We start from the raw sequence: 16,715 nt of genomic DNA on the forward strand, positions 1-16,715 counted from the left end.
TCTTGTAGCTAAGGTGATCCAAACGCAGCTAGATCATTGTTGTGTGCTACTCACTCGTGACGGGCTCTCCGTATAGGCCGACGCAGCCTCACTCAACTCTCTCTGAAACACACTCCATCTGTCCCTGTTTGACCAACATTTGAGTGTTCCGAAGGTCCGACCACCTTGACACTAAACATGCCCCCTGAATACTCTGGAAACATGCAATCCATGTGCTTCGTTTGCCTAGGGAATCACTCTTGGCTCCACTATGAGAGGAATTCGCATTTCCTCTGAGATTAGCTGCGATTGCTCGTCGTCGTCAAATGTTTTAGCTAAGGTGACCCAAACGTAGCTAGATCATTATTGTTTGTACTTGCCAAGACCGGCTCTCTGTATAGGCCGACGTAGCCTCACTCATCTCCCTCTGAAACGCACTCCATCTATCCCTCTTTGACCAACATCTGAGTGTTCCGAGCGTCCGACCACATTGACACTAAACATGCATCCTCAATACTCTGGAAACATGGATTCCATGTGCTTCGTGTGCCAAGGGAATCACTCATGGCTCGACTATGAAAGGAATTTGCATTTCCTCTAAAATCCGTTGCGTTCTCTCGTCGCCGTCCAATCTTGTAGCTAAGGTGACCCAAACGCAGCTAGATCATTGTTGTGTGCTACTCACTCGTGACGGGCTCTCAGTATAGGCCAACGCAGCCTCACTCAACTCTCTCTGAAACACACTCCATCTGTCCCTCTGTGACCAACATTTGAGTGTTCCAAGCGTCCGACCACCTTGACACTAAACATGCCTTCTGAATACTTTGGAAACATGCAATCCATGTGCTTCCTTTGCCAAGGGAATCACTCATGGCTCCACTATGGGAGTAATTCGCATGTTCTCTGAAATCTGCTGCAATTTCTCGTCGTCGTTAATTGTTTTAGCTAAGGTGACCCAAACATAGGTAGATCATTGTTGTTTGCTACTTACTCAAGACCGGCTCTTCGTATAGGCTAATGCAACCTCACTCAACTTTCTCTGAAACGCACTCAACTCTATCTGAAACGCACACCATCTGTCTGCTGCATTTTTTTATCGCCGTCGAATCTTCTCATCAAGGCGACCCAAATTCAACTAGATCAGTGGTGTGTACTGTGGGTATACGTGATCTAAACCCACTTGCCAAGGCTTGCTCTCCGTATATAGGCCATCTCAGCCTCACTCAACTCCCTTTGAAACGCAGTCCATTTGTCCCTCTTTGACCAACAACTGAGTGTTTTGAGCATTCGACCAGTTTGACACTAACCATGCCTTATTATCACCTTGAAAAAATGCAATCCATGTTTTTCGTTCCCCAAGAAAACCCCTCCTCGCTTGGCTCTGAGAGGAATGCCCATTTTCTCTAAAATCCGCTGCGTTTTTCCGTCGCCGCCGAATCTTGTAGCCAAGGCAACCCTAGTGCATCAAGATTAGAGATGTATGTTGCTAATGCCGACGCAACCTCACTGAGCTCCCGAACACCTTGATACTAAACATGTCTCCTCAACTCCATTCTCGCGCCAAATAGAGGATTATACAGTGTCTCTGGAATCCACTACGTTTTTCTGTCTTTGTTCAACACATTATCACATTGTTTCACATTACAATATCATGATACGAAGAAGGAAGAAAATATTTTACATACAAAACTTCCAATATTTGCAATGGCAAACCCATATTCACATTTAAAGGCATTACAATGTCACAAATGAACAAGAAATAGAATGTAATCGACAGTATGAATCCGTCGTGAACCACTAGATAGGTTATTACAACTTTTCAAATTGTACATCTCAAATATAATTGTAGACAACTAGTGTTTGTCCATATCCCATAGTCATTGTTCTAATGCTTTTCTTTTGCTTAACGGCACTGCCTGTGCTTTCATAATTTTTGGAAGCTCATCCAAAAATGTTTTACTACTCTCCATGATTGTGAAGTATCGTCCCATATGGCTACCAAGCAATGCAAGAACACCTGTGTCTCCTCCATATTGCACTACCACATCTCCCTTCTTGGTATACATGTTCAACATTTGATACAGATAGCAATGCCCACGTTCCATTCCTCCTGTGATGAGAGGACTTGTGAGAATAGAAGACAAGTCGAGAAAGCAACAAAGCTACACAGTAAAAGCAATTATAGAAAAGGACGTACCTCTCAATGGTGTTCCATCTTCTTGCATGGTCCATTCGCTCTCTTGGATTGTATCCAACCATGTGTCCTCATCGGGTTTCAGCACTTCAGCAATTGGGGCTTGGTTTTTCTTGAAAACGGTAAGAAGAAGTGATCTTACACTCATATTAACATCCTTGCATACTGGTGTCTTGCAAACTGTGACTGTAGTGTATGCTGGCTCCGAGCCTGCGGCTATTGCAACATCATGTACCATTCGATGTTGGATAGGTATGCAAACAACAACAAATATGCCATTGTCATCTGCTGTCAAAAAACTCAGACGTGCAACTTTGCCGAATTGACAAACGTCCATGTCATTCCATTCCTGTGTAGATGATGATGGGATACCGTGCACGAGGCAATTTGGAGGCAAGAACATGAATGAAGCGGACACTGAGACAGCCACCCAAACCCCATCTCGGACATACACACGGTCGTCCTTTTTCACTTGGCTTTCGATGCATGCCAACATGGAGCCAACAATCTCATTTTCTTCCATGCTTGTATCCAAGAAGGAGATAGACACATTCTGCTCGTCGAACACTGAAGAACACAACCAACAAAACAAAGTAGTTGGTCAACAAAATACAACTCAAAAGATGATAGCATTAAGATTCTCAAAAAGGTCTTACAAAAACCTAGATCATCGCTCGCCACCATCTGCTGATCTCCCTCATGATGATCTAACAATTGCTCCAAGGACTGGGAGAATTCTTTAAGCTCTTTTTCATTTGGCCCAACCGCATCATGCTCTATATTAAAGATCATTAAAACGGTTCTCGTAAAGACAAGATTCTCAGATTCTTTTCAATTACAGATTTTGTCATACATTTACAACTCACTTCTTTTCTTTAAGACGCTTGAGGACGGTTTCTTTCCTATGTCTTTTGGAGTCCCGGTCTGCAACAAAAAACTCTTAGCGAAGTCACAGTTTCAAAATGATGCGTTTGCAACGTTCCAAGATCAAAACATACTCTAGAATACGATACTTGGCTGACTTTATCAGATGAAGGGACTGTTTTTGTTATTGTAGTGGTTTTTGTAGGTGTTTCCGGCGTCTCCACCCGGACAGCCCTCCGTGCACGTTCTTCCCTCTCCTTGACAGCATTGTTATGCTGCAGTTCTTCGCTGGCAGGAAATTTGCCCTCTTTATACTCAAGAAACCAAGGGCACGAGTAATAAACTGTTTTGTTGAAGTTACGTGCCAACTGCGCTGGGTTGAAAATAGTATCTTTCTTTGAGATATCCAAGACGTCAGATAGAGTCCGAGAGCTTCTAATGTTGAAGTTACGCCTGGTCAACCACCTACAAAATCAGAAGATGTTAGACCAATTTGCTTCTTTCCACGTTGAGCTCTCCCAATGACAGAAGTGCCAAGAGCAATATTCCAACCTGCAAAGACATCTTTGACTGGCGTCTGTGAGTGCTTTCTTAAGGTCAGGGCTACCTCTTCCCGAAGATTTAAATTTTCCAAGCTCGTATTGGAACGCCTCAGTTCTGAGAGTCAACTTTGCTTCTTCTAGAAAGGAATCAAGCATCTCTCTTGGACCAAGCTTCGATGTGATATTTCTCATGTTGTTGTATAGAAAACGAGCTTCGCGCTCTATGGTGTTCCATAGAACCTCCACACGCATCCAATCACGGAACGAGACATGGTCAGCTGCAATAAAGGACATAGAGAATAATGTCAATTACATTGAGTGAAACATGTCATTTTTTATTCTGCAAAAAAAAGGAACGATAATACCTGTCTGTGGAATATCCAAACTTTTGACATTTATAGGATCAGAAGAGGCCATTGCTCGAAGAATGTAAGTTTTCTTCTCAGGAGGCAGATCAGCACATGCCAGAACATACAATCTATCCTCAGTAATCCACTTGGGCCGGTTAGTCCATTCAATAGTCCGCAGGGTTCTGAACATATAATCAAATCAGCACTAGACATAGAGTAGTGATCCACAATACACTTTCTTACCTCCACCATTCATCGCCTAGATTGGGATCAACAATAGCGAGTGCCTGCTTTGTCCTCCTCCTGCTCAGACCATCTGCCTCAAAAAAAGCTTTCTTGTAGCGTTGTTGAAACTCTGAAGGTAGCATAGTGTCCTTTTCAGCTTGTAGTTGTTTCAAGGCTATAGCGTACTTGTCCTACAATGCATTCAAACCTTTGAGATGCACACGTTGAGTGAATGAAGACTACATAATAACGTATACTTACCGGATTAAGCAATTGTGACATCACTGCCACTGGAACGTTATACCACGCTTTCTTTCCAATTTCTTTTCAATATCTGATTGCATCCATTTGTAGACTGTGAAATGTATCTTGTTAACCAAGGCGTCTTTTGAAGCTAAGCCCATTGCACGCACCATCCACAACATGTCAGTGTAAGAAGTGGTGACATATCCGGAATCATTCAACCTACAAATCACCACAAAATACATGTCAATAAAATTATGCATTTTAGAAGAAGCTTAGAAATGATCAATGGTGGTTACACTTGCCTATTGATGCGCATCACAGTGCTCAACATATCTGTCTCATTTTTATCATCCACCTTCACAAGCTCTACTCGAACTCTAGGATGCATTGAAGCGTCATTTTGATAAGCCGAAGCTGCACGTAAGTATCTTTGAAACAATGTATTGATTGACAACCGGATTTGACAATTGCAAAGACAAGAGAAACTTACATGTTTGCAAAACTCCCATCCAAGCTGCGAGGCGATGATTCCCATCCCAAGTATAGAACATCTTACCACTCAAATCACTCCAACATGTATCAGAAATTTCACGCTCAAAATCTTCATTGGCAAGGTGCCACAACTCATCCCACTGCTCTGTAATCTCGCTGGTTACTAGTACTGTCGGATGACCAGGAGCATCAACAGAACAAATAAATGAACCCTTTGGCCCAAAGTATCCCTCTGTCAAAAACGCCTCTTTGAGAGGCTGTAGTCTCTTGGGATCCCAACTAACCTGCCTTGCCTTCTCCAATTTCAAGAGACGACAAAGCGGCACCCAAGGCAACAATTGTTCTCGCTCATCCTGCTCAAGGTCATTTCAAGATAAGTGCCAAGATAAATTGAAAAGGTGGTGATCCATTTAGAGTTATGAAGGACAACTTACTTTTAATTTTGTGAGATGCTTTGAAAGCATGTCTTGACGAAGGGTAACGTCCTTATTCATGGGAAATTCTCCCCCAGCATTAGCTCCCTCTTCAATGTATGCTTCAATCTCTTCATCATGAAGCTCCTCTTCAGATTCTTCTCTCTCAAATGTGCATGTTATTGATTCATGTCGGATGTGCTCTTTAGCAAGATTTTCTTTCTTACTCTTCCGCTTTCGATCATATGTACTAACAGATTCAACTCTAGTACCCGAAACTGTCATCTCACTCTTTGTGCCTAGATGTAATTGGGATGACCTATCCATCAAAGTCTTTGTCGATTCGACCTCTTGTCCAATGTCATTGAGAATTTTCTAAAATAAGAGAGGACCTTAGCAAAATGAAAAATATACTAGAGAGTTTAAACTAGCCAAAAATCAGGCTCTCACCAATTCATCTTTGGGCCAGGCAACGATGGTATTCACAGCACAGCGCAAAGTTTTGGTGTCCTCGTCCATTGGATTGAGATGACGCAAAGGTGCATCCTTTCCAGCATAAACTTGAACCACAGATACACCATAACATCCACTAGGCATTCTTGAGCCATGCAGAACGTCCAAATTTGATACCTTTGTAATCTTCCCTCTACCAATAGCTTCTCCATTGTTCAGGATTTCAACTAGACTTCCCACGATTCTTTTACCCCTTGCCAAGGGAGCAGCTTTCTTTGCTTTTGTGGGAGACATGTCTTATGGAGGTCTGCCAAAATGAGAAAGTAATTTAAATATAGATTTCGAATAGATATAGATAAACAATCTCTCTACATCTTTGAAGTTCCTAATGTATTGTAGAAAAAGACAAGGAATCTACATCTTTGAAGTTCCTAATGTATTGTAGGTCTCTCTGAAAAGGAACCTTGATTTTTACTTGAATCTGGGGAGAATAGCACCCCAGGATTCTAGCTTAATCTAAAAGATTGTTTACAATGTAGGGATTAAGATTCATGAATTTTAGGTAATGAAACCACTATTCGGAGAGCCAATGTTATTGTGCATATTTAATTTGAAAGGACATCTTCAAGCATAGAAATCAATAGAGAGAGAAGAGAAATGGACCTGGTTTGATATTCAACCTAATGAACTCTGCAATTGCTGTTTCTACTCGTTGATCTTCTGGACTTTACAACGAGGCGGCTTCCTATTTATAGAGATTAGGCCCTACTTATCTCCTCTACAAGTGTCGGATTGGCCAGCTTTGGTCTGGGGTACATAGCGCCCTGAGGATCCTTTAATTTGCTGATAACACAATGAAGTTTGAAGCATGGAGCTGGATTAAGAGAGCAACTAGATTCTCCATGAATCCAACAATTCTCTGGACACTGCCCTTTGAATAACGTTTAGCAATTCTCCGAAGTAATCCAACTGGGGTGCATTGCCCTTTGAAAAACGTTTAGCAAAGAAGTCGCCGAAGTAATCCAGCTGTTGGGGCGCATTGCACTCTGGATTACTTCCAGCTGGGGTGCATTTCCCTTTGAAAAACGTTTAGCAAAGAAGTCGCCGAAGTAATCCAGCTGCTGGGGCGCATTGCGCTCTGGAAAGCTGCATACGAAAAACCATTTTTGTGAAATATTAAGGTTTCCTCACTATGTCTGGGGCGCATTGCGCTTTGGAAATTCTTTGGCAATAACGGAAAAACAATGGATTCTCAAAAAGGTCTTTCTTAAGGTCAGGTCCCAATACACCTTAAGAAAGCACTCACCTCATAAGATTCTCAAAAATTTATTAAGGTTTCCTCACTATGTTTGGGGCGCACTGCGCTCTGGAAATTCTTTGGCGCATAGCGCTTTGAAAAATTTTCATGAAAGGAAATATTAAAGTTCACAAGGGAGGCGCCAAATTAGTTTACCTGGGGCACATTGCGCTCTAGACAGTGTTCGGGAAAAGTGTGCTCAGCTTAGCCTTGAGCCAGTTGCAAAATCAAAGTAGCCGGTTAAAGGGAGGGCAAGAAGGAGAATATTCAGCTTAAAATACATGGAAAACAATGTAATTTTGCAAAAAGACTGGCTAGTATTGTAAAATTTCCTGTTCAGAATTGTCTTGGAGAGATTTTTGTATGTTTGTGAAAATGATTTTTCTCGAACACTGTCTCTAGAAGGCCATACGCAATAACCATTTTCGTGAACTTTACTAAGATTTCCAACTTAAGCCTGGGGCGCATTGCGCTTTGGAATACCTTTCACAATAACCATTTAATTTAGTAACATTTCCAAATTAAGTCTCTATTTTCGTGAACTTTAGTAAGATTTCCAACTTAAGCCTGGGGCGCATTGCGCTCTGGAATACCTTTCGCAACAACCATTTAATTTAGTAACATTTCCAACTTAAGTCTGGGTCGCAGAGTGCTCAGGAAAAACTTCAACAAGCTGACAAACAATTGAATTTTATAAAATCAAAACCTCATTAAGGTGAAAACCAATTGCATTTAATAAAATATGTCAAACATAATCCACCAATATTCTTGGGTGCATTGCATTTTGAAAAACCTTCACGAAGGTGATAACCCAATTCAAGTTTCATGGCACCAAGTTAATTTAATAAAAGTATGTCAATACTCTGGGATGCATATCGCCCTTGGAAACCTTCAACAAGATGCTAACGCACTTCAAGTAGCTTACTTGAGATGAGTTGCTTAGTGCCGTGGATGAAAAGGAAGTTCCACTAAAATTAGCAATAGTTAGTTTATTTACTATTAAAGGGCAAAGATGGCACGAGTCGGATGCGCTGCAATACTATAGTGTATGGGGTAGAAAGGAGCTAGAGTAGGATAAAAACTGGGGTAAAAAAGGGGTAAAAACTGGCTGATAGAAAGGGGTAAAAAAGCCTCCTGTTGTCTATTAAGATGCAACCTATTTGTCTATAAATAGAGCATTATCTATCCTAAATATCACTGGTTTATCAACAAGTCTCGTGTTATGAATTGTCCTCATATGGTGAGTTTATTTTTGGGCTCTACTGCTTCACAACCCATTGCTATTGATTGTTCACAAAGATATGCTATGCTCAACCCAAAAGATCATGGAGGGTCAAGCAACTCTGAGGTGTTTGCTCTTGTGCCTGCTCCTGAGGGTGAGATTCAAACTCGTGTCACGGATGGTGTCATGATAGGGGGGGATTTCTACTTTGTGTTGGATTTGACTTTTGCAAAGAAGTTCTTGATCATTCAAAACAAAGGATCCTTAAGTAATATGACACCTGACATTTTTCAGAAAAAGAACAAAGAGCCTATTATCGATATATCATCAAGTTCTTCGGATGCACTTGATGAAAAACCAATTCGTCCATCCTTTGAATATGATGTTTTGAGTGACAGTTGCAATGAAGAAATAGTAAAGGACTTTGGCTTCCTTGGTTGCCATGGCAAACATGGAATGGATCAGAAAATGGAGAATTTTGAGAGTATTGCACATGATTTTTCTGGTGCAGAAAGCACTCTGCAGTGCATTCTTCTTTCTAAGCACAAGTATCACAGATTGAGCAGAATTATTTTAAGCTGTGAAATTATTGAACAAGTTGATGAGATTCCACAGCACTACAATGGAAATTGCGTATACGAATTGCCCCCTGTTCGTGATGGAGGCTCAACTATGGTGGGGATGGAAAAAAAATATGATGGTCATTGTTGGGTGAAGCCGGTGCAAACTAGAATGAAGTTTCCTGTTGTGGTGAGGAGAAGTAAATGTGGCGGACATCTGATGTGCAATAACCCCATGTGTCCCATTAGAGCCCATAGTGGTGTACCAAATGAGACAGCATGGATTGGAAAACTTTTGCATGTCATCCCATCAATTGGTATGAAAAGCAATGCAAATGGTTCTCTCGCTTGCTTCCATTGCGATGAAGCACCGATAATGTTACAGGATTGCCCATGCTATGTATATTATGTGTTAATAGATAGCAACAAGACTCGTTTGTTCATTCATCGAGGTACACACAATCATCCAATGGCCAAAGGAGTGCTGAGGTCTGCTATTATAAGAACACGTGGACTTGTGTCCCGTGATATTTCCAATGTACCCTCAGCAGGACCAAGACGGATGCAATTGAATCTTGCTAAACAAATGGTGATGGGAGTTGTCATACGAGAGGATGGTGGTGAATTAAATAGCAATGAGCTCTTGTCAATTTTGGAAGAGATGAGACCCTTGGTGCATATTCAAAGGTTTTTCCTGTAACTAGTTTATCTATAAACATATTTCATGTTCATTTTTAGGCACTTACACATTTTGTTTAATGTAGATTCAAAAAAATGATGAAGGAGGCCAGTGGTAGCAAGATTGGTGTTGGTATTGAAACACAGCTACTAAAATTAAAAAGCACTTGCGGATATCCTTTTTTCCACGGCATTTTATTTCCTCGTCAAAGTACTGACCAAGATAGAAGATGTCATGTTTTCAAAATGTCAACCACTGGACCTGGTTCTGGAATTGAGCTAGTTAATAGAATGCGTCGGGATGGATCCGGTGATCTGCGTAGGAGTTGGGTTTGCTTTGACCATGTTAGAAGGGTGTCCGGTTGGACAACCATGGTAGCACATGTGTACGATCCAACGTACATTTGTGTGAATACAATCAGTCGAGTCATTGCTTCTGAAAATGAGTTTGTCTTATATTGTATTGCAAGATCCAAGAGATGCAAACTATAGCAATATGTGAAATGAAAGAAGATGATACAAAATCCCAGGTCATGTTCTGGGAGATGATGAATGCAGTGATGCTGGATAATGGACATTTGCCAGCAGATTTTCGAGGGTTCATGGCTGACGAAGCAGCTGCAAACTAGAGAGCAGTTCGAACTATTTTCAACGGAGGACCGCAAAATGTGATGGATGGTAGAGAACGCTCATGTTTGTTTCATTGGGAACAAAGCCTAAATATTCACACTAACCAGTTTGTAAACAAGAACTTTCAAGACGAACACAAAAGGCTTTGTGAAATGTGGCGTTGCGCTCGGAGTGAGGAAGAAGCTACAACCATGTATAGACGGATCCGTGCTTGGTGGGCTTCTGGCAAGGTTTTGGATCTAAATATTCCCCAAATGGATTGTTGGATGAGTTGGTGGCATGTTCGCTATCCACGTTGGAGGAAGTTTCTAGTGGCTATAAGTAGATGTAGTGTGCGTGTTATCGTTGGTCAAATTTTGAACACTTTTTTTATGGCAATAATGATGGGAAATGTTTTCAGGATCCAGAAGACATTACATTCATTCCGACAACAAATTTATCTAAGACAAAACATGCAAGTTGGCTAGCAGGAGAAGGAAACAAACAAATGCTCAGTCTGTATGACGCAAGTGTTTTTGATCTAGCAAACTCGTTGCTGCAAAGCGTGAAGATGCTTGCATTTGTGGAAGGTAGATACCATGGGGCTGGACCTACTGCAGAAAAACTAGCAAGGCGGATGTCACAAGGGCGTGCTCTAGCTGCTGCAACACTTTCTCGAGAGGTAGATGAGGCGATTGGGGGAACCCCAATTTAACAACGGCCTCATGTGGAAGGGGATAATATCACAGTAACACGAAAGCGAAGAACGACTAGTACTGTGACACAAGAGGAGGAAAATGCTTCCCATAGACCAGAGTATGTCACTCAGAATTTACCAAGGAGGGGAAGAAATACGTCTCAAGAAACACCAAAAATCATGGAAGACGATAAAAATGAAGATATGATTGCTGAAGAATCTGATATTCACAAAACAATGTGGGAAATTCGAAGAGTCCCTAGAGGTAGCAGAGTACAATGTCAAGGATGGTTGGGTGGTCAAACAGGAAAATGCAAAAAGAACATTAGAAACACTGGAATGGGTGTAGTAGCACCATCATTTTGGGGCATTAGAACTTGGGACAATGGAAATGAGGGAGGGAAAGGTCGTGGATCAAAAGCCCAGCACATGTGGTTTTGCAACGACAGTGTGGATCACACGTGGCAAATTTGCAACACAATAACCCATTGTCCAGGGCGAGTGCCAAACACATGGCCTGTGGAAAAAGGAAAAAATTTGACTCTGGACGAAATGAAGATGTTAGAGGAAGGAGGATTTAAGATTCAAAAGAGGCTAGCAAATGAGCCGACAAACATGCGGTATCGTCCAGGTGTCTCAGCCGCTGCAGCCAAAAGAATTGACTCTGCAATATCTATGGAGGCTAAGATTGAGGAGCATGTTGTAATCAAATAAAAAAAGCATGAGAGGTTTATGGTGGGGACTTCGAGTTCGCTTGTACGTGATGAGGTGTACGAGGTGCACATCGCCACAAACCCCATGTAGAGACTTTGCAGATCGAGCAGTTAAAGGACGACCATACATAGCATGCAAACACATCTACTATATCTTCTTGCGTATCTTTGGGTTAGATGTAAACCATAACATGTTCATCCATCAATGCAAGCTCACAAATGAGAACCTTGCACGCGTGTTCAATGCGCGTCACACCTTCTAGATTGTGGAAATTTCATGTCTTTCAATTAGACTCCTCATTAGAGATCTCCACTGGGAGTACAATTGTGACTTTATTGATTTTTGTAATTTTGTTGGTACTCCTCACTCATGTGTTGAGAAATTGATGGAAATATTTTTGCTAAGATCTAGGGATTGGCATGTTTCTGTTGTTTGGTTTATGTTAATTCCTTTTCATCAATTTAACCCTTCTATTTTTAAATCTTGAGTTTTTCGATGACCTTGGATTGTTGGTGAAACTTCACACTATCTAGCTTAACTACTATCATTGGTGGTTTGGTGCCACAAGAGTTAAATATTATTAATTAGTGGTAATACATGAGTACCTCTCAGGCTAGGACAATTGAAAGAGCGTGCAACATGCACATTAGCTAGAGAAGTCAAGAGTGAGGGGAGTATTGTGTGGCCCTATTTCTACTTGTTTAAGCTTCCATTTGGTGCCTCATAAAGATGTGATTGAGCTCCATATTGTTGCAATTTTTCTTTCACCTTGTCAACTACTTATCATGAAACCCATGCATCATAATTTTTCAAGTTTCTCTTTGTTTTTCATGTGATTGGTGCTACCTTGGATTAGTATATGAGTGTGATTGTGGCCATAGCCCTTAATAATTTGTGGAAAGAGGGTGGCAAGGTAAAGTCCATAGCCCGTAGTAAGTTGCAAAAAGATGGTGGAAAGGTGAAGAAGACTCCCCTAGCACTGAGGTAGTGCATGTCATGGTTCTCTTGAGTGTAATTTTTAGTTGTGGTTAAGGGTTTTGATGAGTTCTTGCAAGCATTATGATAAATTGGTTCTATGCATGTTGTGGTTTGATCTAAGGAGCCCATCTATGCAATGGCCAAGTCAAAGCTTGTGATTTTCAAGTTCAAGTGATTAGTTTGATTAAGTCATAATTATGCTCTCTTTCTTGTGTAGTTGAAGTTTTCAAAGAGTTTTTATTAAAAGTTTTATCACCGCAAAGTCATGTATACTCTCTCTCTCTCTCTCTCTCTCTCTCTCTCTCTCTCTCTCTCTCTCTCTCTCTCTCTCTCTCTCTCTCTCCCCGCCCCCCCTTCCCAAGTGCCTCAATTTGTGGTCCACAAAACTAGATGGTGCCATTATTATTCTCAATTTATGTGTGTGGTGTGTGGTGTGTGGTGCTTGCAAATATTTATGTGTTGTTGTTTGCATTATATGTTGTGTTTGCTTTAGGTTTCAATTCCTATCAACATTGTTTTTTGGTCGAAGTATAGGCCAAAACAAAATCAAATTGGACATGCATACGTACTCTTAAAAAGTGTACTTGCCCACAAATCCTAACCCTAAGTGGGCACCATTAATAAGTGTCAGTTTTTATAGTTATTTTAATTCAATAAAGGTATGTTTTTTACTATCCTATTTATTTAAATGCACTTCTAGCTATGATTGCCATTATAAATAGTATGAAAAAAAAAAGAAAAACACCTAACAACTTTGGGAAGAGTCTAATCCAAAGCAAAAGCATATCTACTTGAATGTATGAGGAAAAGGTAAGGGAGTCTACACATGCAAACAATGGAGGAACCAAATCACCATTTTTTATAGAATGGACCAAAAAATAATTCTATCTTGTTGAGATTTCTACCCTCATTATCCACCATTTATAAATTTCTATATGGATCATCTCTAGATACCCTTTTTATTTACTAATTTTACTGACCTACTAGATCAAAGTCTAGCTCCCACCCTCTTTCACCTTACTTCTCAAGACTTATCTTGCAATTAAGCTCAAATATGCAATCATAATCACCTCCAATCAGCTATAACAATTGGGTATTACTAGAATGAAAAATGCCTAACTCCAATTGCCTTGTGCCAAGCTTAACCTTTGTGTGAAAAAGCCTTTGTGAGTTATGCTCAATGCAAAGCTCTCAAGCTTTATGCATGCTAGAGTGAGCTTTTCTTTGGAAAAACACTAAGTGAAAGCGATCATAAGTCACCCCATATGTATATAATCATATGATGCTTAGATGAAGAGTTGTGAGAAGGTCGAGTTCACTTGTACGTGATGAGGTGTATGAAGTGCACTTGACCAGAAACCCCATGTGTACATGTAAAGACTTTGCAGATCGAGCAGCACAAGGATTGTGGAAATTTCATGTCTTTCAATCAGACTCCTCATTAGAGATCTCCACTGAGAGTAAAGTGTGACTTTATTGATTTTTGTAATTGTGTTAGTACTCCTCACTCATGTGTTGAGAAATTGATGAAAATATTATTGCTAAGATCTTAGAATTGGCCTGTTTTTGTTGTTCGGTTTATGTTGATTGTTTTTTATCAGTGCAACCCTTATAGTTATAAATCTTGAGTTGTTCGATGACCTTGGATTGTTGGTGGTGAATCTTCAAACTATCTAACTTAACTACTATCGTTGGTGTTTTGGTGCCACAAGAGTTAAAGATTATTAATTAGTGGTAATACATGACTACGTCTCAGGCTAGTCAATTGAAAGAGCAAGCAACATGCACATTAGCTGGATTTTACAAACTAGTGCAAAATAGTTATTTTCTTGAGACGACTTAGTAAGACTCCAAGCATGTGAAAAACTTAGGAAGAATGATGCTCTCAAGTCTAATTCTAAGAAATAAAAAATGGGTAAGGTATCACTTCAAAACTTGAGTCCACCACTTGCGGTATCTTTCCTTTGTTGTGTCTTGATGCCACAAGAGTTAAGGATGATTAAATAGTGGTGACATATGAGTACCTTTTTAGGGCATGACAATCGGAAGAGCATGCAACATCCACGTTTTTTAAAAAAACATTTCAATGCAAATTTGTATTTCGCTTGAGACGACAAAAGAATTTTGAGAGCTTCTCACATTCATACTACAAAAATTTTTGAGCCTACTTATTTATACCTAGTTTTTTAAATGCAATTCACATACACACATACACACATAAAAGCTTCCTCTTCACATGTCAAACAAAGGTATAGCAGATTGCGCCCTTCAAGTAAACAAAGACACGGTGATAGGATGGAAGGAGGACCTACTTTCCTTCATGGCAAAAAAATAAGGACACACAAGTTGGTACCTATGCCATATTGAAGTAGGGAGCGATCTTGCAAAAGATCTTAAAATCTTTTTAAGTGAGCTTTCTTGATTGGATGGAAAGCTTCAAGAGTGAGCTTTTTCACGTCGGAAGAGAGCTTTGAAGGTGAGATGTTTTAGGGCAGACCAGCCACGTGGCACGAGAAAACCCAAAAGCTCGCTCCACATCTCACTTGCAAAGCTCGCTCCAAAGCTGCACTCCAGATGCGCGCTCCCCTCTCCACCTGATGTTGCATCGCGTGACTTATTCCCCTTTCCATGCTACAGGTGTTTCTACATAGCTTGTAGAGTACCCGAAGGTCTCCCTTTCCCTCTAATGAGCTGATGAGTTAATACTCCTAGTGCATGGATTGTCCCTCCTCCTCCTAATGACAACAATACTAGCTTGGTTGAGACTTGGCTTGGTGGATGGTACTACACATGCTCTTTCTTCACTATTCAAGGTATGGCTATGTCTATTCTCTCTTTGATCATATTCCTACCTTTGATGATATTAAATCACCCCTATAAGGATGGTTGGAAACCACTTTTTCTTCTCGTAGGTGATAAGCATATAACACTTATTAATGTGCTCGCCTTTGGCCTTTGATCACACATTACCTTGGTTATGTACTTTGGGGGCTTGATTGCCTGTGGTCTCTCTCTCTCTCTCTCTCTCTCTCTCTCTCTCTCTCTCTCTCTCTCTCTCTCTCTCTCTCTCTCTCTCTCTCTCTCTCTCTCTCTCTCTCTCTCTCTCTCTCTCTCTCTCTCTCTCTCACTCTCACACACACACACACACACACATAGAGTCAGGATGGTGAATTTCCACTCTCAACAATGCAATTGGTTGACCTCCAAAGCACTTTGATCATGTTGTTTTGCATTCATGAATATTTTGTGACTATTGAGAGGATCAACACCACCTCTTTTGGTTTGACATGCCTCAACACATCTAATGGGCTGGTGTTGTTGCTCCTTCTTTCCCTTCAACACTTTGGTTATTGATGATGGCAACACTAAGGCTTGGCACAAAGTGGATTTCAATTATCTCAGTCCCCTGTCAATACCTAAGGTGAGGGTCCTCTACCCCTCAATTAGACTTGGGACATTTTTATCATACTTTTCTTACAATTTAAAGAGAGAAAATAGAGCTTTTTCTAGTAAACATTCAAGGTTTTGAACTCTCCTAGCACATGGACATAATGAATTTGAAAGATTGCCTCACTTGGCTTGGGTTCTTTTCAATTTTGTATGGCAAAAAAGAAAGGATGAGAGAATATTAATTTGTTTGATTGAAAAAAGGAGTGGAAATGCTTCATGGGGCTACTGGTTTGTTGGTTGCGGTGGATGTTTCTTACATCATAGAACTAATGGAAGTATCATCCTCTCAGGTTTTTATTGTATATACTAAATTATGTGCTACCTCGATAGTGATTCATCTTTGCTATAGTGACTTCCTTTAAAAAACACACCTACTGGTTTCAAATCTGACAAGTTAAACCATTTTTTTCTAGCACTTTGATTCCAGCTAGACTGATTATTATGCAGATATGATGTTTGTTGTGCTTGAGCATAGCTGGAAACTGTTCTTGATTTATTATTTTTAATAAATAAAACCTACCCTAACTCCTCTAACTCATGATATGTATCTGGTAGGCTACCTTAACTGGTTGGTTTGGTGATCTAGTGGTTGTTTTTTCATAATACATAATGGAATTAGATGAGGGTGGAATTGTGCTCATTACCTTGGGCTACATGTTTTCTTCTAGTAGCGATTTTTGAAGAATTGTAGCACTAGATCTCTTTAAAACCTTGATTGTTGCCAGTCTCATAAACTATGCCTTATGGTCATA

General features: G+C 40.5%; 1 protein-coding gene across 1 annotated transcript; it reads right to left on the bottom strand.

Annotated features, from left to right (window-relative positions):
• Positions 1–1,796: 1,796 nt before the first annotated feature.
• On the bottom strand, positions 1,797–4,011 carry LOC147439647 (uncharacterized). The gene is made up of 8 exons (XM_086484354.1): positions 3,945–4,011; positions 3,590–3,857; positions 3,489–3,502; positions 3,172–3,212; positions 3,040–3,097; positions 2,836–2,949; positions 2,177–2,740; positions 1,797–2,089 (listed from the first exon to the last, which is right to left on the bottom strand). The coding sequence occupies exons 1-8, from the start codon at positions 3,994–3,996 to the stop codon at positions 1,857–1,859; spliced, it is 1,344 nt and encodes a 447-aa protein (XP_086340480.1). The 5' UTR covers positions 3,997–4,011; the 3' UTR covers positions 1,797–1,856.
• Between the last annotated feature and the right edge of the window lie 12,704 nt (positions 4,012–16,715).

Source organism: Adiantum capillus-veneris, chromosome 16 (genome assembly GCF_014529385.1).
Source record: "Adiantum capillus-veneris isolate H3 chromosome 16, ASM1452938v2, whole genome shotgun sequence".
Lineage (NCBI taxonomy): Eukaryota > Viridiplantae > Streptophyta > Polypodiopsida > Polypodiales > Pteridaceae > Adiantum > Adiantum capillus-veneris.

Excerpts from the sequence above, each read along its gene's own strand:
- LOC147439647 (XM_086484354.1), bottom strand. The coding sequence starts at position 3,996 with ATGGCCTCTTCTGATCCTATAAATGTCAAAAGTTTGGATATTCCACAG. Across the intron at positions 3,858-3,944 it reads TTTGGATATTCCACAGACAG|CTGACCATGTCTCGTTCCGT; the intron begins GTATTATCGTTC and ends CCTTTATTGCAG. Across the intron at positions 2,950-3,039 it reads AAGCGTCTTAAAGAAAAGAA|AGCATGATGCGGTTGGGCCA; the intron begins GTGAGTTGTAAA and ends TCTTTAATATAG.